Source organism: Phoenix dactylifera, chromosome 1, assembly GCF_009389715.1.
Source record: "Phoenix dactylifera cultivar Barhee BC4 chromosome 1, palm_55x_up_171113_PBpolish2nd_filt_p, whole genome shotgun sequence".
In the NCBI taxonomy this organism is placed as follows: Eukaryota; Viridiplantae; Streptophyta; class Magnoliopsida; order Arecales; family Arecaceae; genus Phoenix; species Phoenix dactylifera.
The window spans coordinates 35,102,984-35,128,747 of NC_052392.1; the positions used below are offsets into that span (position 1 = coordinate 35,102,984).

Below are 25,764 nucleotides of genomic sequence, written 5' to 3' on the forward strand. Positions count from 1 at the left end.
GTCCGGATCTTCCGAAGCTCCCTCGTTATTCTTCCCCAATGGTTTCGGCTGTGTTTCAACATCCAAACGGCAGTGTTTCGTTTATCTAAAGCATCCCAGCAGGATCCATCCGTGAGGAGTCTTCTCGTATTCGCAACTCCTTCCACCCCGCGTCTCATCCCTTCTCAAACTTCTGCAATGTTTCCAGCCGAAGAGTCCTAAGCAATTCGACTTCATTCATCCCGCATCTCAAGCAACCAGATCATCCCCAAACCTCCACGCGTCTCATCAGCTCCTAGAAGGCGTTGCTTTCGGATGTTCCCAGCTGCGCCTTCAACATACTATAAGAGGGAGGGGAGGAAGCCACGAGGGAGGGGGGCCAGCAGCCGTGCGAGGGAGGAGAAAGAACCTGCAGCAGCCGTACGAGGGAGGAGAACCAACGAAGCAAAACATCTGCATCTCCTCTTCCGATCCGTCTTCTCAGCCGGGCGAGATAGGAGAGAAGGCAGCCAGGCAATCCATCCAAGTGTTAGCGGCTCTTCTCTTCCGATCCGTCTTCTCGGCCGGGCGAGAGAGGAGAGGCGAGAGAGGAAAGAAAACAGAGCACTCTGTTTTCTCAACAAAAGAAAAAAAAAAGGATTTATGTTTATTTTAAGTTATTCTTTGCTAATCCTTTTTATAAAAATGCTTCCATCTCCTATGAGTAGCTAAACCTCTTTTAGCTAAGGTTAGGGAAAAGCCTAGTATCTTCTTCATGTATTTTCTTTAATCACCAATGGGATTTCAATGTTAGTGACTTGATTTATAGTGCAGTAGATTTATAGAAATTATTTCAAACTTATATATTTTTTTTGATTTATTATTTTTCTTGGATATAACAGATGCTTAGAAATCCTTGTAGTTTAAAATAGAATTACTGCAATGCTGCCTATAAAACTAGATCTATTTTATTAATGATTAATTGGTATTTTCACCGCTCCACTTTTCGGTGAGGTCTTCACTCAGATCTAACTGAGATAATAGGTGATTAAAAGAAAAGCATGATGAAGTGCTAGGCTGAATCCTAATACTTTAGTTATATTTTTATCAATCCGAATACTATTTAGCCTTTAGTTTTTGTTCACTGTCAAATCCCTGTGGATTCGATCTCGGACTCACCGAGAATATTACTTTGCTACACTCTATACTTGGGGTATTCTACATTTAATTTCTGTTTTAAAAGAGCAAGATAAAAACGTAGCAAGTTTTTGGCGCCGTTGCCGGGGATTTGCAACGTGCGAATGAGAATAAGGCTGCAAATTTAATTTTTAATTTCTGATTCTTCAAATTTTCTTTATTTTTAACACGGCTGAAATTTCAAATCGTTTCAGATTCAAGGGCGACACAAAGCGGGACCAGTAACGAGGAAGATCAAGATCGCATTTTTGGATTCCCGAAGTGAACGAACTCCGACCGTGAGTATTTAAATTATTTTTCTTGTTTTGTTCATACTAGTCCTATTTTAATAATTCCTAGATTAGAATTTTACTCTTGTTAAATATAAAAAAAAAATTAATTAAAATTTTTTTTGCTAGTTTGTTTGATCAACTATTCAAATGCAATTTAATGTCATGGCATAAAATGTTAAAAATCTTCTTGATTGTTGCATATAGTATAAAGCATTTGCATAAAATAATCTAAGGGTTGAACCCATTAAAAAGATAAGGTCGGAATTTCATCACTCGTCCTTAGCCGAAAAATCATCCCAGTGCATAAATATCCTAAGCCTAATTAAAATCAACTAGACGTTGGCCCCTAAGGATATTCAAGCTCAATAGGACGAAGACCACTGAAAGTTGCACCAATTTCGCTCTGTGACCCGTTCGATGTCTGGGCAAGCTTTGTCCCTCTAAGTGATTGAAGGGAGACAGTTTCTGTTCGAAGAAAGTGGGTTTTAAGTGGGACCTTTGCTACACGCATCGTGACCTCTCCACTTACCTGGGAGCTTACCTTGTCGACTAAGGTTACTAGACCGGATTGGAGGCTTAGGTGTCCTCTTCAAACCAGTTAGGAGCTGTCTAGAATTTTTAGAAAAACATTAGAAATTGTTGGGTGATGTTTTAATGCATAATTTTAATTAAATTTTTGTTCGGGTGTTTGTTTAGATCTCTTTAGGTGGTACTTGTACCGACCCAAATAAAAAATAAAAAAATAAATAATAATAATAAATAATATATATGTGTATATATATATATATATATATATATATATTTCAGTGTATGCTGTTGTGGGAGAGAGATAAAACGAATAGATTTTTTCGAGTTGAATCAAGAGATAAAAATTTAATTGTTCAAAATTCAAATAATCAAATGGAAGATAATAATAGTAATCAGGGAGATAATGAATTTGAAAATGACTTACCTATTAGAACGCTCCGTGATTATCTACAACCCACTAGGACCAGTACCCCATCCTGTATGGTTATTCCTACTGCTACGGGAGCTTTTGACATGAAACCAAGAATAATCCAATTACTCCCAAAGTTTTACGGACTTGATTCTGAAAGTCCCTATTTGCATCTGAAAGAATTTGATGAAGTGTGTTCAACACTTCATTTCAATGATGTCACTGAAGAGGTAGTTAAGCTTAAGTTATTTCCTTTTCTTTAAAGGAAAAAGCTAAGTCATGGTTACACTCCTTAAGGCCTAGGACCATAGCTACCTGGCAAGAAATGACATGAGAATTTTTAAAGAAATTCTTCCCAACACATAAAACAAACACACTTAGAAGAAATATCATGAACTTCGCACAAAAAGATGGAGAGACATTTTTTCAGTGTTGGGAAAGATTTAAGGACCTTTTGCTTGCTTGCCCACATCATGGATATGAAATTTGGAGGATCATTAGTTTCTTTTATGATGGTTTGTCCTCCAATATGAGACAATTTGTAGAAATGATGTGTAACGGTGAATTCATGAGTAAGGAACCAAATGAAGCCTGGGATTATTTTGATCTTTTAGCAGAAAATGCACAAGCTTGGGATACAACAGATAAAAATAAAAAATCTAAAATAGCACCTAATGCAAAAGGAGGAATATATCTTATTAAAGATGATAATGATGTCAATGTAAACATTGCTAATCTGACTAGGAAGGTTGAAGCCATTGAATTAAGCAAGGCCAATATAGGAAAAGCACAAACTATTGTTGAAAGTATATGTGGAATTTGTGAGAGTAATGTACATGTGACCAAGGATTGTCCTACAATCCCTGCTTTTCAAGAAGTGTTGCATGATCAAGCAAATTTCACCAATACTTATAAAAGACTATTTTCAGAAACATATAATCCTAATTGGCGAAACCATCCTAACTTTAGTTGGAGACATGGACCCACTACCAATGAATCTCAAGGAAATTTTGTTCCTACTCCTTATGTGCCACCACATAAGAAATTCCTTGAAAATACTTTGCAAACCTTCATGCAAGGGCAAACTCAAATAAATCAGAATACAATGCAATCACTCCAAGAACTTAAAAATAGAATTGAGGCTCAACTCAATGTTAGGGAAAAAGGGACATTTCCAGCCCAACCTCAATCTAACCCAAAGGGTCAACATGAGATCCATGAAGCAAGTTCATCCCAACCAAAATTTGAACAAGTTAAGTCTGTCACAACCTTTCGTAGCAGAAAAATAATTAACAAAGAATTCCAATAAAGGATGACAAACCTGAAAAATCTATTGAAAAAAAAGGATAAAAATAATAATGAATAAGATGATCCAATACCCCATCACAAGATAGTTTCTACCCTTTAACATAACATAGTATACTATTACATTATAGAGTTTTGCTTTGATAATTCTCTCATTTTTTCAGTTGTTTTGAGGTTTAATTGTAGCCCTTGATTTGCTAAAGGGTAGAAGAGTAACTTTCAAGTTTGATTGGGTCAGTCGGCTAGTGAATAGTGATCCATGAGAGAGTAAGCAAAATACTTCTCTCTATTCTTTAGAGTGCTTCCTCCTGTGAGCTCAGGGAACAAACAAAGGCCCCTCTCCCAAGCACAGTGGAAAGAGAAGAACAAGGGAATTTGGGCAAGCTTGTTAGAGCACTAGATGTTGCTCCCCTTTCATCTCGCTTACCTATTTCTGTCCCTTATCCCACCTTCACCGAATCCAACTTCGCTATGCCTCGGGCCCTCGATTTTGGACTCTTCAAACTCATCCACATTCGGCCATCCAATGACTGAATGTGAAATGTTAGCAGATCATATTGAAACATGACAGAATACAGAGGAACTCTGAAGTTTACAATCATGATTGCCAGACATGAGCATCCTCCTTGAACTTATCTGTGTTCAGCCAACCTTCCCACCTTCCCCCCTCCTCTCCTTCTTATACAACCACTCAAATGGTCCTCCGAACTGCCACTTGTTCAACCATCCCACCCTCCTCCTCCTCCTCCTCCTCCCTCCCCGTGCTAAGGTAGAGTGAGAAGTGCCAAATAAAGATATGAGAAGAGGCTGTTGCAAGGCAAGGGGCACAACAGTGACAATAACATTATATTGTATGTTGTAAGGATTTGAAATCACCTAGGGGAAAAATTTTGGGATATTTATATATAATGAACAAAGCTCCGTGCTAATTACCCAAAAAAAGGGTTTTAGGCTACATTGTTGTGCATCTAACTGCATCTTGATGTCTTATTTGTTTGATCCCTGTAAAATGAGGATGGAATATCAATGGAAAATTAATCTTGTTCCGATGTCTAAATGTTTAAGAATACCATCTCAGGTGAGAGAATTTTGTTAAGTAACACCTTTTAACCTTCTATCTAGAGTATGGTACTCTTTCAGAATTTTCCTGGAATCTCGAACTACTATCTACTTCTTGAGAACCATAGTACTTGAAAGTGTTTCTAAAATATTCACTTCTCTGCACTTGCACTTAACTTGTTCCAGAATCTGGTAACTAGGTTTTGAAAGATTTTGAAATCTCAACTTGTGATACTAAATCCTCAATGTTCAAGCCCAGATGTCAGAAACCTTTCAAAAGCCAATTTATGCCACTTGATCCCTGTGGTTTGACAAGATATGATAAAGGACCTTTTGTTCTCTCTCTGTCTCTCTCATCTATCTCTTACTCTCACAAATGAACAAATGAATGAACGAGCAAAAGGAAAAAGAGTCATGTGTTGTGCTTGCTTTTCAGCCGACTGTATGCTAAGATGTTGGACATTGCACACTTTTTTAGTTGACGTTGCAGCAATATGTGCTAAATCTACTAAGTCTGTTTTTACTTATTATTGTTCTTGACTGGATTCCTTCTGCTTTGTTTGCAACATTAAAAATAGAAAAAATATGAATATAATATAAATTTTTTGCATGAAGATCTATTTCAACAACAATGCTCTGCTTGTCTGGTTAATTGCAGTTCATGAAAGACTTCTCCGGACCAGTGATGACTTTGTTTGGCCCATTGATTCTACTTTTCATGGGCGTTTCAATTTCATAATCGATGTAGAGTTCCTGGACCTGAAGATATCCCCGTTAAATGTAAGGATTTCTTCAGGTTAATGTTTTAGGCCTTTTAACATGTAGCTGTTGTGTTCTTGTCATTCCTAATATAAGAAGAAAATTGACCAATGTTTTCTAAGTGATATAGTAAATGTGAAATGAGGATAATAGCTGCAGCGGTGCTCACACGATATTTGTGACAACTTGGTCGTAGGTTGGCAAAAGAAAAAAAAAAATAATCTTTTTCTTAATTCATATCCTTTTTCTTGCTTTCATTTTTTTTTTAATTTTTCTGGTCTAGTTTTTCTTCTTTTTTTTTTGAAGAGAGCGGGGGGGGGGGGGGGGGGGTTTACTTTTTATTGTTAGTTTTTAGTAGAAGACCCGAGAAAAGAAATATGTTGAGCAAGAACTCTGGAAGTGAATTCAGACATTCAAATAAGTGTAATTTCGTATTTCATATGGAAATGCAGGGAGGTGACCCATACTTTATATGGCCTAACGAAAGCATGATGCAGTCTCCATAGCTGAAAATTCATTTTCAAATTCGTTTTCCATTGATGCAAGTTAATATAGCTGTAGTAATCCAACAGAAATGTTAGCTCGAACAGAACATTTTTGGTAGGAGAACATGCCCAGGGTGCATCTGGATGTACCTACCATAAATTCTGCCATGTTTTTTTTATTTTTGAAATTCAAAATTATGATTTTAGACAACTAGTGTCTAGTTGTCTAGTGAAATTTAACAGCTTTTCTCAAAACACAATTCTAAAAAATTCTATTGAACTAAATTATAATTTTCAAGTACATGGTTTTATATTTTTTTAAGTTACGGCATTGCAATTTGAATTTTTCTTTTTCATAGCCAAACACTGCCTAACAAAATTAGCTTTAAAATCCAAAACTCTTGAATTAAGGAAATAGGTAAGGACTGGTTTGGTTTTGTTGTTGTTTTTGTTCTTTTATTTTTTTGACAAATCAGTAAAATGCTATAATGGAGATTGATGTTGAAGATAGCATTTGCATAAAACTTCTATTATTCATTGCTTTTTTTTTTTTGAAAGCAATAATTATTTGCTACCAAATTTTTACAGATTTTATAAATAATTTCAAAAATAAAATATGTGTTCAGTCTAGTCTATTTTTCTTCTTCGATTCTTAAAAACAAAAAACAATGTCAAACAATCCCTATGATAATGATTTTGAAATTCTCAAAGAAAATAATGATTTTTTAAAGTTTAAAATATCTAAACAAAGCCATAATTATATAGATCTACTTCTAAAAGATAAATCCAAGAACCTACATTCTTTCTACAAGAGATGGAGTCCTTATACCACATAAAATATTTCATATATCTATCTGTCTATGGATATATATATATATATATATATATATATATATATATATATATATATATATATATATATATATATATATATATATATATATATATATATATATATATTCACATACTGCTTACTGCTAAAAGGTTTAGCGCTTGGTCCTAGAATACCTAGACAATGAGTTGAGCATCTTAGTAAAAAACTGGAGATAGCTGAAGTAATAGATCATGATGATGGAACCGTTGGTTGCTTGGAATGGAGGAATGGGTTGCTTAGAATCAAAGAAAATCATCTTCATGTACTATTAAAGAAAAAAGAAATACCTTGAGGAAAGACGAGAACAGGTGGATGAAGAACAAAGAGCACAAAGCATCTCATAACTAGCATAAAGACGAGGGATCATATTCAAAGGTTTTTTTGGATATGGATTGGGTTTTTTGGGATAAGGAAAAGTTAAATACAAGGCATTAATTTATACCTATATAAACAAGTTTAAACCTTATTTTTCTTTGGGATAAAAATGTAGTCCATCAAGTAATGATTGTACTTATAGTCGTTGTGTGTTTGGATATTGATGGGGATAAGAAATGATGTTTCGATGTCACTTTGGAATATGTGGATAAAAAGATGAATTTTTAAGACATTGGACAAGTTTGTCCTTGTAATCTGTGCTATTCTATATGCATTGGATAATAAATGTGTTTGGATTTTTTAATGAGGAATGAAATATTCTTATAGTGATATAATTAAAATTTATAGTTTATCTTATTATATTATTATTCTTTTACTATTATGTATACTGTTGTTGTTCAAATTTGGCCTGAGGGTGACTATGCCGGTGGAGTTGAGGGAGCTGCTGGTTGGTGGAAGAAGAAGACGGAAGCCACCTCCAGCGCGACGGCGGCGACGGTCTTGCACAAAGCCTCACCGGTGTTTCCGGTGAGGGTTCTCCAACAATCAAGTTAGAGTAGGGTAAATTTGGTCCAACCAAAAGTCCCTTAGAATAAATATTATATAGTAATATATTTATATAGTAATGATTGTACCTTACAGTCTGTAGGTCCAAAATGAATAATTCGAATTTAGGTTGAGTCATTGGATAAACCATCCAAAAACAACAGGTCACTCGGCCCGAGATTCAGTAAATTTAAATTCGAACCAAAAAATAAAACGAATATTGGAAGACGAGTCGGCCACAGTGGTTGGCTGGATTCAGAGTTGAGTTAGGAATGTTTGCATCCATCTCTTACTGTAGAATGTTTGGAGCTTGGTAAGAGGGTGCGTCTCCTTCGAGATGAGGCATGTCTACCGTAAAACAAATAGAACAGCGGACTAGATGATGTCCTTTGTGGCAAATCACTCCAGTGAAATCCTTTCGACCTGTGAGGCACAGTTGCCTAAGGCTTTACGAGGCCTGTTGTTTTCTGATTTTGTTGCATGTATTCGTATCAGATTAGTATAAATTTTCTGTTGTAGCAAAAAAAAATTAGAAAGAAAAAAAAGTTATTCCTCTAGGCTTCATATTGATCAATAACTTGTACGGGTTGGCAATAATCATCATATCTCTATCATTAGCAGACTCTCTGCTGTCTTATCAAGTTAACAAAAATTCAAAATCTCAGTTACATGCAGTGGTTGGCACCTCACGCTAGGAGCTTAATGCCTTTCAATAGATCAAAGCCTCAAATATTAATTTTTTTTTTAAAAAATTTAAATTGTATGGTGGATTTTGGTGAGTCAAGACAATTAGGATTAGCTTCTCCTTCTATTAAGAAGAATCTCAAACATGCTCAGCAACGACATGAGACAATAATCTCTATTATTGTTGTTTGGGCATGAGGATATCAAATCTAGTCTAACCTTCCTCTTGTTTCTTCACTAGTAGTGTGTTTGGTTCCTAACATAAAAATTATAAGTGGCATGATCCGGACTTCACTTCTTTTGGAAGTAAGATTTATGATTTAATAATTTTTTAAAAATTAGAGTGATTTAAAGTTGTCTATTCTTTGTAGGTGACATTGCAATTGCATCTTAACTTGTTGAGTGGGCATGCAGTGTAAGATACTCATTATATTTTACTTTTTATTTCTATACTGATAAACAAAAAATTGCTATAACATTTTCAAACTTTTATTTTCTTAAAATTTATTTTATTATATTATTTATTATTAGAGCAATTAATTGAGTGATTTTTTTTTCATGTCTTAATGTGATTTTGTTAATTTAGTTATGTTTGCAGACTACTCATATCACTTGATTGTGCAAGTATAAGATTATTTACGTGGTTTTTTATATTTAGCTTTACAAGTTAAATTAAATAGATTTTCTAAACCAAAATAGAATTAATATTCTAAACAGTTGTAGTGTCTAAGATGGTAGGTAGGCTTAAGAATAAAAAAGAATTAACATCGAATTTTGGAGTTTTAAGCAAGATATTTTTAGTGATCCTAGCTTAATAGCCTTGCTTATTGGTGTCTGCCCTATCATTTGATGTTCATGCTAATAAAAAATAGTTGTAAGTTTGTATTTTGATGGAGCTGTTCTCAATTTATTCTCTGCATTAGAATAAAGAGAGAAAAAATGAAGATTGATGGATTTATTTTCAAATAATTGTTTAGAGTCTTTTTTCTATAAATATTTGATATTTCTCTTGATTATAATTGTAGAAATGTACATTGTGGAAGTTTCGTCAAAAAGAAATTTGGAAGAAATTATTGAACTAATACCATGTTAGACGTTATTTATTTTGTTTATTAATCTTTCTTTGCTACTTATATTGTTTTGTATGCACGTATATTTTGGCTATTATTTTTACTAAATCCTACCAATGGTGGTCAAGCTACAAATTGCTTAACTGATATTTTTCTGCACAATGAACCCAAATCGAATGACATAATATGAAAAATATAGATCTCATCATATTTATTTAATTTTTTTTCTCTTCAATGCTAATAATCTTCTTCAATTTTTTCTTTCTTTTTTCATGCATAACAAGGATGAGACGGGAGAAGCAACATACAAAGAAAGATTCCAGCATTTTCCTCAACCAAGGTAAAACAAAAAAACAAAAAAAAAACAACTAGCGTTCTTTGTATACAAGAAAGTCTTGATTGTAATTGTATTTTTGTGAGAAAAAATGACTTCTATATCTAGATACCATCTGGATTTTGATGTATTAGCAATTTTTCATGAAACATTCATCCCACATAGATATGTCAGAATTTTATACAGCATCTAATGTTCAATGCAACTATAACTTTTGTTCATCACTATTTTTCTGCTAATTTTTCTGTTATTCAACTTAATTCCCCCCGTATAGCATGGGTAATTTGCTAGTCTATAGAATAATAATATTTCAGGCTTGGACTGGCCCGGCCCGCTGGGCTTAAAATCCAAGCCCATGACCATTTGACTGGTTTCGAAACCATCCAGCCCGTGAACAAATCTTCTTGATACAATGTTTTGTATAATTTGTAATTTGGACGCACTCAAATCTATAGAATAATTATTGATTTATGTTTTCTTTACATCTATCATAATTTATGGAAAAAACTTCACAGGATATCTTTCTTTTTCCTCTTTTTTAGCATAAACCAAGACAGCACAACATGTTCTTCTCATTAGAGACTTTAAGATGATGGTGAGATGATCGAAAGAAAAGTAGACCATGCACAACATCTGTTATGCATTGTAGTTGCATTGGGAAGTCAATTTGCAATTGTTTTTGGATATCTTTGAATGTGATGAATTAATATTGTCCATAAGATTCTGTATATAATTTTATTTTGGTTTAGAAAGTTAGTCGAGACTAGGGTGTAGTTGAGGTCTCCCGTGAAGCGAAAACTCGTGTTCCCTCTTCATGTTATCCCATAAGGCATTCCCACCTCGAGTGGGATATAACGAATTAAAAAAATAATGCTATTTTTTTTTCCAAAAAGTTAATACTGTTGTTCTATAAAAGGATTCATCTCTCTTCGCATGAATCAATTATTGGATCATCTCCTGCTAGATCTATACCAATGGATGAACAACCAAGTTCCAAGTGTTTGGAGATCTGTGTAGTGGATGATCCAATGGTGGTTTTGCATGAAAGATACAATCCCGTCACACTATTGATCTGATAGCTAGTACTATCAAGCATTCACACAAATGAAAAATTATAAGATGGACCTAGGGTAAAATCATCTCAGGTCCATGATGGCGGTTAAAATCCTGTTCAGGCATTACGTGCTCAAGCCTCAAATCCTCCAATAAACCAGAGGGTGCAAACCAAATTGTACCACCTGACCCTTCACAACGATCAAGACAACAATTTACCGACACCATTGAAAAATATACATCCTTACACGGGACATCATCCTCACTGGCAACAAATCAACTAAGATTATGTGGCCCAGCTGTCAACAAATACTGGCTATACGATGTTGAAAACCAGGTCAGCCCACACTCATCAAAGGAATTATATGCAATCAATATTCTTGATTTGATTTGGTGCGAGTTTGTTTGCAAGATTAATTGCCGAATCAAATTAGATTACAATTAGGTCTTTTTTTCTAGTTAGTCAAGCAGGGAGCACCAAACCAACACTTAGTCGCCTCTTAGCAAGTTAAGCATGAAATTCAAGAGAATGGCTACTTTTTTGTTTTTTTTTTTTAATTTTATACGTGCAATATTTGGAAGAGGCAGGGAAAGGCCTAAATTCCACATGAATATTGAATAGCATTCTATCTCAAGCACAAGTGTTGTCAACTAACATGTAAGCATAGTGATTGTTTACAATATGTAGTCAGGACTCCTATATCTATAGACATAATGTACAAGTGCAATTTTACTTGTATTATCTATAATTTACTAAAAGCACAAATGAAATAAAGCATGTTCTTTCTTTTCAGAAAAAAGAAAAGGAAAATAAAATAAAAGAAAAGTGCTGATTATTCCGCTGCCCAATCATCCTAATTGGCCATGAAACATGGATCTTCATCATCACCATCAGTACTCAAATCCGACGGTGCCAAATCCAGTGTCAGTTTGGTTGTCTTCTCTAGAAAGAAGACTTCTCTGACGGGGTCATGCTGTTATTCATTGAAGTTGATTTGACTTTATGGGGTGCTGATGTTAGTAACAATGAAATTTACATGTTGGCAACTAATGGTTTGCTGGATATAATGATGAAAACAATGGTGATTTATTCTAAACTTCAAGATGTCCATCACTTGACATGTCAACAACCATGTTTCATATAGGTAAGCTCAAACTCCTTGCAATACAATTAAGCAATGTGGTCATTGAAGTTTTATATTATCACATCGCAGTGCATTTTAGGCACCATATAGTCACGTACCTTAGGCATATGTAGACACTGTACATAGTAAGAACTAGGAAAACTATATAGAAAACGGTCCAATTAGAGTAAGGCTTACTTACTGGCTATTGTTATGGTCTTATGGAAAGTTACAGTTAAGGTCGGTAATAGAGCTAGCCAGCTTGGTTCTAGCCATTGTGACATTCAATGAATGGGTTTGGGCTCAACAAATTTGAGGTTTGAACTTGGCCACCTATGCACCAACCTTGGTCCCCGTTCTAATCTTAAATTACCGAACATACCATGGTATGCTATTACATTACAGAGTTTTGCTTTGACAATTCTCTCATTTTTTCAGTTGTTTTGAGGTTTAATTGTAGCCCATATTGATTTGCTAAAGGGTAGAAGAGTAACTTTCAAGTTTGATTGGGTCAGTCGGCTAGTGAATAGTGATCCATGTGAGACTAAGCAAAAATACTTCTATCTATTCTATATTGTGCTTCCTCCTGTGAGCTCAGGGAACAAAGAAAGGCCCCTTTCATCTCACTCAGGGAACAAAGAAAGGCCCCTTTCATCTCACTCACCCATTTCATCTCGCTTACCTATTTTGTCCCTTTTGTAAGGATCAGGCAAGCAGGGCCCGACCTGGCCCGAAGTCGGCAGGCCCAGCCGGCTTTGATTCAAACTCAAAAAACAAACAAAAAAAAAGAGCAAGGAACGGAAGAAGGGGATCGAAACATAGGATCCCGCGACCCTCTGTTTCCCCCCCTTCCATTGAGGCAAACTGTGGCTATTGAAGCGCCGCAGGGCCATTGAACGGCCGCGGGGCCCTTAAAGGACTTGGGGAGGGGGGGGGGGGGGGGGGGGGGGGGGGAGGATATAAAACCCTAGATCTCGTTCTTCCTCCCCATCTTCCTCCTTTCACCTCTCTCTTCCTGCATCTGATTGAGTTTAGTGTGCTATGCCAGTGCCGCCGAGGGATCGGGAGCGCAGCACCTCGCCGGAGTGAGGTAAGGACTTCCGGCACCTGCTCACTCCATCCTCTGCCTTCCCTCCTTTAGTTCTACCGGCAATGGCCGGGATCCGCTTATTTGATAATATGATCACAACATAGCCTTGGTGTCTCCGCTTCTATCATTGGATCATATCACCATGAAAGATGTTACCATAATATGATCATATCATTGAATGCGAAGCCGAGTCCCCAGCAAGACTGCCCCAAAAGAGGGGTTACCCCAACAGAGGGGTGGTATCTTTCGTGCGAAGGAATGCTTTGAGATTAGTGCGCCGGGGGGGGGGGGGGGGATCAGTGGGGCAATCGGTCGAATAGGTGTGGGGTGTGTGCCATGGCTGAGCCTGGAGCTGGGCAGCCGGAGGCGCCGGTGCGGGGGACGACTGGAGGGGCAAATCCCACTGCTTCTAAGGCTGCGGAGAAGGGCCCCTCGTGGGCGGAGGTGGCGAGGGGAGCGCCGAGGCAACCAGAATGGACAAACCATCGGATCTCCCCTCGTGAACTGGAAGCAATGCAAAACAGATTTTCCGAGGTGGTGGTGGTGCCGGAGGAAGAGCTGGAGGCGGCTCGCTTGGAGTGGAGGAGCACCACTGTCTTGGTTAGGAGTCTGGGGAGGAGTGTCCCCGGTGACTGGGTGGCGAGGGAAATGCAAAGGGTAGGGCGTCTGCAGTACAAAGTCGGATGTTTCCCGCTGACGGAGGGATGCATCGCCGTTAGGTTTGCCAATGAGGCGGATAGGGAGGCAGCGTTGCGGAACGGTCCGTGGGTGGTCGGCGGTCAGATGCTGGCTGTGGACCGGTGGCGGCCAAATTTCATCCCGGGAGCCGGAGGAATAGGACGAGTGGTTGCTTGGCTCCGGTTGCCCGGACTACCTTTGGATTATTGGAAGAAGGAAACCATCTTCCGGATTGCGGCGAGGGCCGGCAACCCGTTGGCTCTAGATGGCTTCACGGAGAAGGGTAGCAGGTATGGCTTTGCCCGGGTGAAGGTCGAGGTGGACAGCTCTGTTCCGCTCACACCGGGGACCTTTGTAATGGGGAGCTCGGCAGGGTTAGAGATGAAGATTTGGCAAAGCTTCATCTATGAAAACTTGCCGGCTCCCTGCTCCAAATGTGGGAGGATCGGCCACTCGTAGGCGGAGTGCCTGTTCATGCGGCCGGCGATGGGGACGGAGACTGTGGAGGAGGCCTGTGGTTTGGGGAAATCGGCAGCTGCGAAGAAGGCTACTGAGAACTCGGGGCAGGAGGCCGGGAAGGGAGATGGAGCCGGGGGGGAGGAGCCGGTTTACGGTCCGTGGTTGGTAACTAATCGGATCGGATTCCGGCGAGCGCCGGTGACGAAGAATCGGAGGAAGGAAGTGAGCGAGGCCAGGGCAGGGAACTCAGTGCCCACATCTCCACATCTCGGCCCTAGCGGGAAGGGGGATGGGCTGTCTTCGCCGCCCTCATCGTCCTCGCCGGTGGATCTTGAGGGGTGGCAGAAGCCCACCAAGGTGGCTCGCCGGCGGACGCCGGAGAAGGACGTGTCCTTGGGTGTGTCTACAGGCGGTCCGAGTCAACCCGTGACCGAGTCCGGGTTGGGAGCCGAGTTGGGCGAATGTCCTGTAGGCCGGGCCAATGACTTGGGCCAGGCTGCGGGGGGATCCAATACCGGAAGTGGGCAGGGTGTGGGTGGGCCGGGCCCGAGCCCGTCGAAACGAGCGAGAAGCCCACCCAGGATTAAAGGCTGTGCGATGGGAGGCCCGTCCAACCCCGGTGGAGGGTCTGTGTCTTCCGTGGAGAAGCTCGGGCGATCGGGGGCTGGCTTCCGCCGGAGGTCCAAGAGCTCTCCCCCGCCCCTGGTGACGGAACGTGGTCGACCTCCTCGGCGGGAAGCGGTGCACAGGGCCGGCAGTTTTGGCCCACTTCTGTCCGGGAGAGCGGAGAAGGCTGGGAGGCGTGCGGCTTTTGTCCCGTTCGCGGCAGCAGAGACGGTGGCGGTGGGGTTGTCCGGCACCGGCGCTGATCGGGTGGTGGAGTGCTGCAACGCAGCGGTAAGGGGTGGCAAAGTAGGTGGTGTGGCGGAGGAGGGAGCTGCTGGGGGGGAAAGTTCCAAGCAGAGGGCGTGCCAGGTGAATCAAGCTCTCCTCCAACATATGGCACGGGAGCACAGTGGGGTGGCATCCGAGATGGGATTGAGGAAGATGGTAACAGGTGAATCAAGCTATCCTAGGCCTGTGGGTGGTGTCAACACAGAGGAAAGAGGGGAATTGACAGGGGGTCTGGTGGCAAGTATGTGTGCCAATGGAGACTCAGCGTGCCATTTGGCACAACCCGGGGAGGGAGGGGATCTTCATCGAATGGTGGCCCAGTTGAAGGCTGCAGCCAAGGGAGTGGTCTCTGCAGGCTTGGAGAGTGGAAGAGCTAGTGAAGAGGTGGTGTTTCATGATTGTAGCCCCGGGACAGGGGGTAGTGATGGACTCCGGGGTGACCAATGAAGGTCTTTTTATGGAATTGCCGCGGCGCGGGGAAGCCTTCTTTTGCTCCGGCTTTCCGTAGGATGGTGCAGCAGCATAGGCCAGATATATGTGTTTTGTTTGAGACCCGGCTATCTGGAAGGAGCTTACAGAAGGCTAGGAGAGCGGTACCTAAGTCATGGGGATTTTATGCAGTGGAGTCCCAGGGGTTGTCGGGTGGTATCATTGTCACTTGGGCGCAGGATTCTTGGAGGTTGGATGTGTTCCATGTATGTACCCAGGAGGTGGTTATAGTGATTTCGGAGGGTAGTAGAGTTTCATGGGTGCTTGCTGCAGTGTATGCCAGTACGGATTTCAGGGAGAGAAGGATACTGTGGGAGGAGGTGTCTCAGTTGATTATTCAGGGGTTCCCTATGATGGTGGCTGGTGACTTCAACTGTATTATGGATCCTCAGGAGAAGATGGGGGGGAGACCCTTTTCATATGAGAGGAAGGTGAAGGAATTCCAAGATTTTTTGACAACAAATGGGCTGATAGATCTGGGGTTCATGGGCCCTAGGTTTACATGGTGCAACAATCAGCAGGGCCAGGCTAGAGTATGGGAGCGACTTGACAGAGCTTGCGCGACCGCCGGGTGGGTTCAGTGCTTTCCGGATCATCGAGTGAGTCACTTGCCCAGGATCGCGTCGGATCACAGTCCGTTACTGGTGAGTACAGACACTTATTTTCCAGTTCGGTCTCCCTTTAGATTTGAGAAAATATGGCTTGGTTACCCGAGATCATGGGAGATGGTGAGGGAGGCATGGAGTGCACCAGTTAGAGGAGACGCTATGTATCGGGTGTCTCGGAGATTGGAGTTGACGAGGAGACGGCTGAGGAGGTGGAACCGTGAGGAGGTGGGAGATATTTTCAGGAGGATTGAGGAGTCTGAGGAGGCTATTGCTAGGCTACAGGATCAGGAGGACCAGAGGGGTGGTCTAGCGGATGAGGAGATGGGGGAGCTTAGATCCTTATTGACACTGCATGACGGCCTCCTTAGACAGCAGGAGATTTTTTGGAGACAGAAATCGAGGGTACAGTGGATCGTGGAGGGGGACAGAAATACTAGTTTTTTTCACCAGGCGACAGTTATCAGGAGGCACCAGAACAGAATTAGAGTTATCAAGGATGAGGACGGGCAGTTGTCGGAGGAGCCGGATGTGATTCAGAGGATCTTGGAGAGCTTCTTCAGGGCCAGGTGGACAGAGCACCCTATAGGTGGGAGCCTATTGGACTTACCTTCGCCCTCAGTTGGGGTGTCAGAGGGGGAGACAGTAGCATTGACTAGACCAGTGTCGGAGGAGGAGGTTAGAGAGGCAGTGAGGTCCCTCGCGGGGGACAAGGCCCCAGGGCCGGATGGATTCCCACCCTTATTTTTTCAGAGATATTGGATGATAGTAGGTCGAGATGTGACGGCGGCTATACAGCAGTTTTTCCGCACAGCAGTGATGGCAGCAGATTGGCAGAGGACTTTTATCACCTTGATACCGAAGCGGCAGGATGCCACGGAGCCGAGTCACTTCCGTCCGATCAGCCTTTGTACGACCCTGTACAAGGCTACGGCGAAGATACTCGCCGTCAGACTGAGGGACGTCCTTCCCAGGCTTATTAGCCCGGAGCAGGGGGCTTTTTTGGAGGGGCGGAGTATATCTGACAATGTGCTTATTGCCCAGGAGTTTATGTTTGATCTTGGTAGAGCTTCGGTGAGGAGGAGTTTTATGGGGATCAAACTTGATATGGAGAGGGCCTATGACAGGGTGAGGTGGGATTTCTTACAGCAGTCATTGCAGGGATTCGGATTTCCTGAGCTGTGGATCAGATGGGTGATGGGTTGTGTACGTGCCCCGTCTTTTGCTATCCTGGTAAACGGGACGTCGTCTCGTTTTTTTGTGTCGTCAGGGGGGCTGCGTCAGGGGTGCCCACTCTCCCCCCTATTATTCATTATGTGCTCAGATGCATTATCTAGAGCCCTACGACGGGCAGTGGCCTCTCAGGAGCTGGAGGTTTATAGGCCGACGGTGAGGGCTCATCCGATCTCCCACTTGTTGTTTGCTGATGATTGTTTGCTCTTGGCTAGGTCGTCACGGCAGATGGCCCGAGTTATTTGTCAGATTATGCGGGATTACTGTGCAGCATCGGGACAGCGGGTCAATTTGGCCAAGTCAGCTATTATTTTTAGTCCGAAGACCAGAGTGGCGGAGAGACGGGCTATAGTGGAGATCCTGGGGGTGGGAGAGCAGGAGGGCATGATGACATATTTGGGGGTCCCGCTCTTCGGTCAGCGGCTGCGGCGTAGGGACTGTACTTCTCTGGAGCTTAGTATCAGACGCAGACTAGAGGGGTGGCAGATGCATACACTTTCCATGTTTGGTAGGATCACTCTGGTCCGATCAGTCCTTACCTCGGTTCCCATCTATCTACTTTCCAATACTCTTATCCCAGTTACTGTCCTAAGGTCCCTTGAGCAGCTATTTAGGAACTTCATTTGGGGGAGGTGCAGTGGCAGAAGGGGAGTCCACTTGATGGCGTGGGATGTTGTGTGCCAGCCGATTATCCACGGAGGTCTGGGGGTGCAGTCCCTGGTGGCGATGCGGGAGGCCCTAGTGGCTAGACATGCAGTTAGATCTGTACTTGAGCCCGAGAGTATGTGGTCATCACTGATGAGGGCCAAGTATGGTGCTTTGGCTACTGGGGTGCGAGCTGGTCGACGCCATTCACCGATGTGGAGGGAGATTTGCACGAGAGCAGGGGTGGTGCTTCCAGAGATTAGATGGTCCATAGGGGACGGCCGGTCTATTGATGTGTTGGAGGATAGCTGGGTGACCGAGTTTCCGATTTGTCGCATGCCTACTATGGTGGATTCGGCGAGGCTAGCTGGGTGCAGAGTTAGTGAGCTGCTGACTGTCGAGGGGGATCGATGGAGGGAGGAGATGGTCCGGGAGGTCTTTGGGGAGCAGCTGGCGGAGTCGGTTCTGTCTCTCCCGATTCCTGATGGTGGGGGGGCCGATAGGCTAGTATGGGTACCGACGGGACGGACGAGGGTACGTGCCAGTGATCTCCGTGCATTGATTGGTAGGGAGCCCGTTCGTCGGATCGAGGGTGGTTGGATATGGAGGTTGCGGATTCACCCGCGTGTGGCTTTATTCATCTGGAAGGTGGCCTGGGGCTGCCTTCCTACGAGGAGTTTGTTAGTCCGGCGTGGTATGGTGGTCTCTCAGTATTGTGAGGAGTGTGCAGAGATTGAGGAGACGACTGAGCATGTTCTTCTGCAGTGTCCCAGAGCCAGAGAGATATGGAGGAGGTCACCAGTCCTACTACCAGACTCGATAGTCTCTGTGCAGGATTTGATTCAGCTGCTGAGAGCTTCTATGCAGAGTCCCCTTTCTACAGAGGTAGGGATTCTGATGGCATACCTGGCCTACCACATTTGGTTGGACAGGAATGCCGGCCTATTTGAGGGGAGCAGGTTGTCCCCGAGGAGGGTGGTGGATAGAGCTGTGCTATATGCGAGGGAGATCATAGCGGCTACCGTCCGATTTTCTTCTGGGATAGTCAGGGACACCTGGGGTACTCTCTACGCTGTTTCAGCGCCCCGGTTTGCCTGTGTTTCTTGGGTACCCCCACCCCTTGACTATCTCAAAGTAAATTTCGACGGCAGCCGGTCAGTGGATGGCGCAGCTGGAGGGGTTGGATTTGTGATCAGGGACCACCTTGGCAGGATGATAGCAGCAGGAGGGAGGCGCACGCCAGGACTCACAGCGGTTGGGGCAGAGTTGCAGGCAGCCTGGGAGGGTATATCCTATGTGCGGCAGGTACTTGGTGCGAAGCGGGTCTGCCTTGAGGGAGATTCATCTGTGGTTATCGACTGGATCCGAGGGGCGGATCGGTTTGGGGATGGTCATCCCCTCATCCGGGAGATCCGTAGGATGGTGCTGCTGTTGGGCGATGTTCAGATAGGACATGTGTTCAGGGAGGCGAACAGGGCTGCAGACTGGGTCGCCTCTTTTGTCGCTCGGCATTCCGGGGATTTTACTTGGACGTCAGCTTCTGATGTTCATCCTTTGTTGCATCTTTTACTTTCCCGTGATTTAGCAGGTTGTACTCAATTTAGAGCAATATGAAATGAAATGAAATGAGTAACCGCTTTTACCAAAAAAAAAAAAAAAAAGAAAAAAAGAAAAAAAAAAAAAAGAAAAAGAAAGATGTTACCATATGGTGCACTCACTTTTGTTTTCACACCATATCTAGCAACCACTTTAAGCCCGAAAACCAAATCAGTGCAAATTCTTGTTCTTTGTTGCCTCCTTGTTTATAAAAGCTTCATAACGTTATGAGTATTTAGCAACAAAAACATATAGATTAAAAAGGAGAGGAAAACACCCATTTTATTCAGATCTGAGAAAGTATATCTAAACGAAGCTAGTGCACAATTCTGGAATTGCCAAAACTGTACGAAGTGGCTCACGCAAGCCAATCTTTGTGAGCAACTGAAGCTTTATTCAAATAAATAACCGATGAATCACATGTACAAAAGGCATTTATATAGGATTAGAGTTTCGATAACCAAGAGCTGCAGTATATTACGATGATTAACGAGAAGACTATCTTTCATCATGCTTGGGAAGTAACATGTGTATAACCCAATCTGTTATAAAACAATTTTGGAGTGCTGGAGTGAGATTTGGAAATATAACATAATTCATAGCAAAAACATATCTTCTCTCCTAGAAAAGTCCAAAAATCATACCAAGCATATCCTCAGTTGCCAGAGATCATATGGAGACTGTGAGCCTTCTTTGTGATCATGCTTGTTGCTATTAGTGCTTTTAATTTTACATTCTCCTTGTGTGGTGTTAACTCTCGTACCCAGGTGCTGAATGAGGACCGGCGGCTTGTCATCAGTCAGCAGGACCAGATGATCAAGGGGTCAATGTATGGAACTTGACAGAATCTTATGACAAACTTGGGTACGGTACAGATTGTGGAGACATGCTGTTGAGAGAGGAGCCAAGAGATTGCCATTCACCAAACAAGATAAATAGCCCTTGAGTACAGCAAGCTCCTTAACATACTACTTTGGGTTCTTCCATCATCATTCTTTGCAATACGAACCGTCTATCATATATGATGGAAGGTACAATGGCCTCAGATGCAATCACTGATTCGCAGATGATCCATTGAGGAGGACTACAAGCAGTAGCTCCGGGAGCAGACAGAAGATAACCGGTCCATTTTCTGTAAATATAAAGTGTACACTAGTCTGAATATGGAGGCATGCTAGTATGCCTTGATTGTTTTTGGTGTACAGAGATGATCCTAATTTTGGACTTTCAATTGCTCCACATTTTTCTTTGTTTTTGCACGTTCTTTACTGATTTATGTTATCTTAATTCCTGATTTTTATTTTTGTTTATTACCCCTCTGGAAAATAGGAGAAGTCTTCTTTTTTCCATTGATCTCGGCAAAACCAACACACAAAGAAGTTACTCAGTATGATAGCTTTTTTGCATTCTATGTTTCAGCTTTTTTTTTTAACCTCTCCCAATTATCCCTTTCCCTTCTTTCCTAATCATCCACCTGTTTGGCCTTCATATTTTCTAAATTTCAACAGAGAGATCCAAAATTGGACAAGCAGACTTATTAATCTTTGTTTTAACTGTTTCACAAAATGGTGGATGGGATAAGTACTACAACTGCACTATCAAATTAGTCAGCATTTTACAAACTTTCCATGCTTTAATCACTTTCATCCCATGTAAATAGTTACTCGGACTGCTATGGTATAGGTTGAAGTTTGCAATTTTTACCCACAGTAGATTAGCAGCACTCCAGTGACACAACTCTACTTATTTATTTATTTATGTATAACCAGCTTTTGAGTGCCACTGTACCATAACATTCTTCATCATCGCGTAATTGTTTACAATAAAAAAGTTGCCCAAATTTGAGCATAATTTTTTTTTTCCTTTGAAATATAGGGAGGAAATACTACCTCAAGATTCATTAAGTCAAGGAAAGGAAAACTGGAGGAATTTTATTTTCTTTACAAAAAAATGTAGCTTAAATTGTATTACAAGAAAAAAAAAAGGATTTTTTTATTAACACTGTTGACCTCTGTATATACTGCAACTTCAGTTGACATATGGAGCAGCCACATCAAACAAAAAGAAAAGGGAGTAGGAATCCTAACCCTAACAAGCCATAACTCTTGCAAAGTTAGCCAAAAGTTCCACCTTTCCTCCACCCTCAGACGCAAAACCACAACCAGAGACGCCTCCCTCAGAGGGCGGCCCCGCAGAAGGGGCAGAAGCGGAAGTGGGGCTCGACGACGTGATCGCAGGAGTAGCACCGGAGAGCGTCGTCGACGGACGGCCGCCGCGCGCCCTCATCGAGGAAGCCCCCTCGGCCATCATCGGCAGCGGAGGAGGGACTGGGAGGGAGGGATCTGGGAAAAAGGAAGGAGCAGTCACGGCAGTAGAAGGCGGGCTCCTTGCCAGACCAGTGCCAGATGGAGATGAAGAAGTGCTTGAGTACCTTCTCGTACTCCACCAAGTCGACGTAGGAGCCGCACCGGATGCAGCGGCCGGCCCTCTCCTTGAGCACCCGCCCCGCCTGCTGCTCCAACCCTCCCACGAAGAAGAACTGGAGATCTATTAAAAGAGAAGGTAGCTCGAGGTTAGAGGAATGGTATGGAGCTTTCTAGAGATTTCTCTAGGCTTTAGGACTGGCATCGAGCCGGGCCCACTTTTTGGCATTTGGGCCAAGCTTAGGCCAGAAGATTTTCTAAAACCTTATGGCTCAAGTTTGATCCGATCCTGGGCCAGATTCAGCTTGAAACCTAATCAGGCCGACTTGAATATCTATTTTGGGATCCGATCCCAGATGTGAGATGTCGAAGCCCGGTCAGATGTTGGGTCAGGCCTAGGTTTGGGGCTGCTTTCGTGCGGTCTTCAAGCTTGATTTTGGTTTACGTTTTGGGCTGGGCCAGTCCAAGCGCGCACTGGAACTTGCTCAACATTCCTTTGGGATGTTTTTTTAGGCCCAATGTCGACCCAGGTTAACTCAGGCCTAACCCACACCTGACCCAATGTCGGGCCAGTCCAAGCCCACTTCTGGCCTTAATTGGATTCTTGAACTTTGGTGTCTTGCCTAGCAAGGTGAGAATTTAAGGTATGTCATGGGACTAGTTTGAGGTTGGTTGCGCTAGCTTTGAACCTGGGCATCAGACCAAGCTTAAAATAAATCGGGCATGATAAGACCTCAATTTGGACGCTAACATAATGTATATCTATAGCGGGCCTCAAAGCCTAAAGCTATGTTCCACTTTAATTAAAAATATTAAAAGTAAGCCTGCTTCTCTACTTTCACGACATTAATTTTTGCGATCTCTCATATGATGAGATGAGAAAGAAGAATAAAAGAACCTCAAAACCTGCCTTGCAGCAGGCTATTTTGAAATTAAATACATCCAAACGAAGCCTCCATCATTTTGATTAATTCCTGTAAGATAAATTCAAGAACCTGCATTCCTTCTCATGAACATTCAATCCTTGCACTAGGCAAAACATTTCAAAGATTTACAGTCACAGAGCTTGAAAAAGAAAATGTTTATATGACATAAATCCGTAAATAAGTCAACACTTGTTGCCGAGGAGGTTTTAGGGCCTGGTCTAGGAACACTTGCTGCTTACTTAATGAACTGCTCCTAATTTCATTCATTATGCTGTGACAACTGTCCAAAACTTGTTCGACACATTTTTTAAAAGAAATGTAAAAAATCATCAATACTACAATTTCCAAAAACCTATGTTTCTAAATATTAGAGGGAGAAATGAGGCAAAATCATAGATGCTGTGCACAATGCCCATTAAACAAATATAGTATCAATAAGTGTTCTTGAGTAAAATGCGTTTAAAATATCGAGGTGAAACTTAACTAGATGCAGGATAACGAAGAACAGAATTTAGTTTCAATTCTATGCACCGGAACCTTGACACAACCTGTAAGGGCTTATTTTAAAATGGGCTTGGGCCGGCATTGGAGTGGCCTGAGCTGGCCATTTGGGCCCCTCAACATGCGCCCGACACATAAGTCATGGGAGGAAGACTTCCGATGGGAGTCTTCTTCCTACCCGAGTCCGACAAGGAAATTGGGACTCGAAGGGTGTTGGACTCCGATGAGGACTAGGAGATTTCATCTACAAAAGGGCTTCTTCTCCTCCGTCGCACCATCTCAAATCCCTCGAAACAAGCCGTTGATACCAAGTTTTTTTTTTCTTTCAAGTTTTCTCCTCCGATTTTCGCCGGGAAGAGTTACCGGCTCTTTGCCGGATGGAGGTAGGACCAAAGCCATTTCTCTTCTCTTCTTCTTTTAGTCTTCTAGTTGTGATTCACTTCGATTTGAGCTGGCGAATTGCCAGAAAATTATCCGAAGTAGGGGTGCCCTATTTTGGTCTTCTGCTTCCATGATTCTGCCGCCACCGGTTGTCGGGTTTGGCTAGGGCTCCGACCCCGTGTGGCTGCCATCGAGTGGGGGCTGGGCCACCATGGCCGCCACCCCCTTGGATCTGCAGGGGAAAGGGGGGTAAGGAAAAAGAGAAGGGGAAGATGACTTCGTCGTTCATGAAGAGAGAGAATAGAGAGAGGTTTCTCTCTCTTCCTTCCTCTTCTCTCTTTTCTCTCTCTTTATCTCTCCTCTCTCTATTTCTCTCTCTTTTTCTCTCTCATGGTGTCTCTCTCTAGTTGACCTAGGTAAGTGATAGCAGGGACTCGGTGGACGTCGTAATGGACTCCTGGTGGATGCTGGTAGGCGATCTAGGTTACTAGTCCACTCTTTGATTTTCTTTTGTAATGGACCCCTGGTGGACGCCAGTAGGCGGTTTAGGTTCCCGTAAGCTGACTCTATTGCCTGCCGGTTAGCGACACTTTTCCGGTAGTACGAATCGCTACGCTTCGCTTGTTTCTATATGATAATATGCACCGTCGGTTGCTGCGCTTTAAAAACTTTCTTTCTGTGGGCAAAGGGCATCTTTCGGGTAGCAAGCTGTTTGATTTTTTTTGATAATTGAGTTTAAATCATTAGAGGGAGAGTCATCTGCGCCAGTAGATTCTGATCGAAGTACTACTCTACACCCCAGCTCGTTGTGTTTAGTCAGTCATCAATAGAGGTAAAAAGTCCTATACACAATCACCTTTTTGGATAATACATATTTTGTAATATATGTTGATTTTAGGCTTTCCATCGTTTTTTGTATAATTGCTTAATGATTTCCGACATATATATTTTGTTAATATATGGACATATCAAATATCGGTGATTATGGCTACTTGGATTATGATTTGGTTGTTGGGATATGATGCTAATTATTTTAGAATTTGGGCATGAAATATAATTTGAAATTATATTTTTCTTGGTATGGATGAAATTGAATAATTTGATTGATGAACAAAAGAATTTGGACTAGACATTTTATGGATTGCCTATCATAGGCCGAATCGTGACACATTGGTTTGCTACTGTAGTCCAAAGTGCAGTTATCTTGGATTGCCACTGCAGGCTTATGAGGTTCCGTGCGGGCGTGTGTTTAATCCCACATCGGGGACACTGCAGCACAGATCCATTAGGGATGACCACGAGCCAAGCCGATTGTGGTGTTTGTGATTAGATTTGAATGGATTTGAACCCTTAGCCTGACGAGGATGTCAGAGCTTAAACGGAGGGAGTATATGAGGATACGTGCGGACATGTGTTTAGTCCTATATTGGTTATTCGCTGGGTAGATCTTGGGTACTTATACAGGATCAAGAAATCCAAATAATACCTTCTGGCTAGTCATTTTAGATGAGGTTCTGGGTTATTCAAGGCCTAAGCGTAGCTATCTTGGTTTGCTTCCGCGGGCTAGAGCGTAGATATTCTGGTTTGCCGCTATAGGCTAAAGTATAGTTATCTTGGATTGCCACCGCGGGCCAAAATGCAGTTATCTTGGTTTGCCACTACGGGCCGAAGAGCGGATTTTTTTGTTTGCCACGGTGGACCGAAGCGCGGATGTTTTGGTTTGCCGGTCATGGGCCGAAGCGTGACCATGAATAGTCCAAATCAGAATTTGATAGAAAATTTGGATAAAAATAGAAAATTAAAAGTATAAAA

The 25,764-nt window shown here is 42.3% G+C and overlaps 2 protein-coding genes, 1 long non-coding RNA gene and 1 other non-coding gene across 4 annotated transcripts; 2 read left to right on the top strand and 2 right to left on the bottom strand.

Annotated features, from left to right (window-relative positions):
* Positions 1-2,737: 2,737 nt before the first annotated feature.
* On the bottom strand, positions 2,738-2,844 carry LOC113461968. The gene has a single exon (XR_003384013.2). It is a non-coding gene; the product is annotated as a small nucleolar RNA R71 (small nucleolar RNA).
* A 10,614-nt stretch (positions 2,845-13,458) lies between these two features.
* LOC120112369 lies at positions 13,459-14,259 on the top strand. Its single transcript, XM_039131504.1, has one exon. The coding sequence runs from the start codon at positions 13,459-13,461 to the stop codon at positions 14,257-14,259; it is 801 nt and encodes a 266-aa protein (XP_038987432.1).
* Positions 14,260-14,286: 27 nt separating this feature from the next.
* On the top strand, positions 14,287-15,600 carry LOC120112375 (collagen alpha-2(I) chain-like). The gene has a single exon (XM_039131556.1). It carries the CDS (start codon positions 14,287-14,289, stop codon positions 15,598-15,600), a length of 1,314 nt encoding a protein of 437 aa, XP_038987484.1.
* A 6,021-nt stretch (positions 15,601-21,621) lies between these two features.
* Positions 21,622-22,288, bottom strand: LOC113461793. The gene is made up of 2 exons (XR_005514517.1): positions 22,153-22,288; positions 21,622-22,063 (listed from the first exon to the last, which is right to left on the bottom strand). It is a non-coding gene; the product is annotated as an uncharacterized LOC113461793 (long non-coding RNA).
* Positions 22,289-25,764: the final 3,476 nt, after the last annotated feature.

Bases quoted from the DNA above. Each gene is read 5' to 3' on its own strand.
- LOC120112369 (XM_039131504.1), top strand. From the start codon at position 13,459: ATGGCTGAGCCTGGAGCTGGGCAGCCGGAGGCGCCGGTGCGGGGGACG.
- LOC120112375 (XM_039131556.1), top strand. From the start codon at position 14,287: ATGGGGACGGAGACTGTGGAGGAGGCCTGTGGTTTGGGGAAATCGGCA.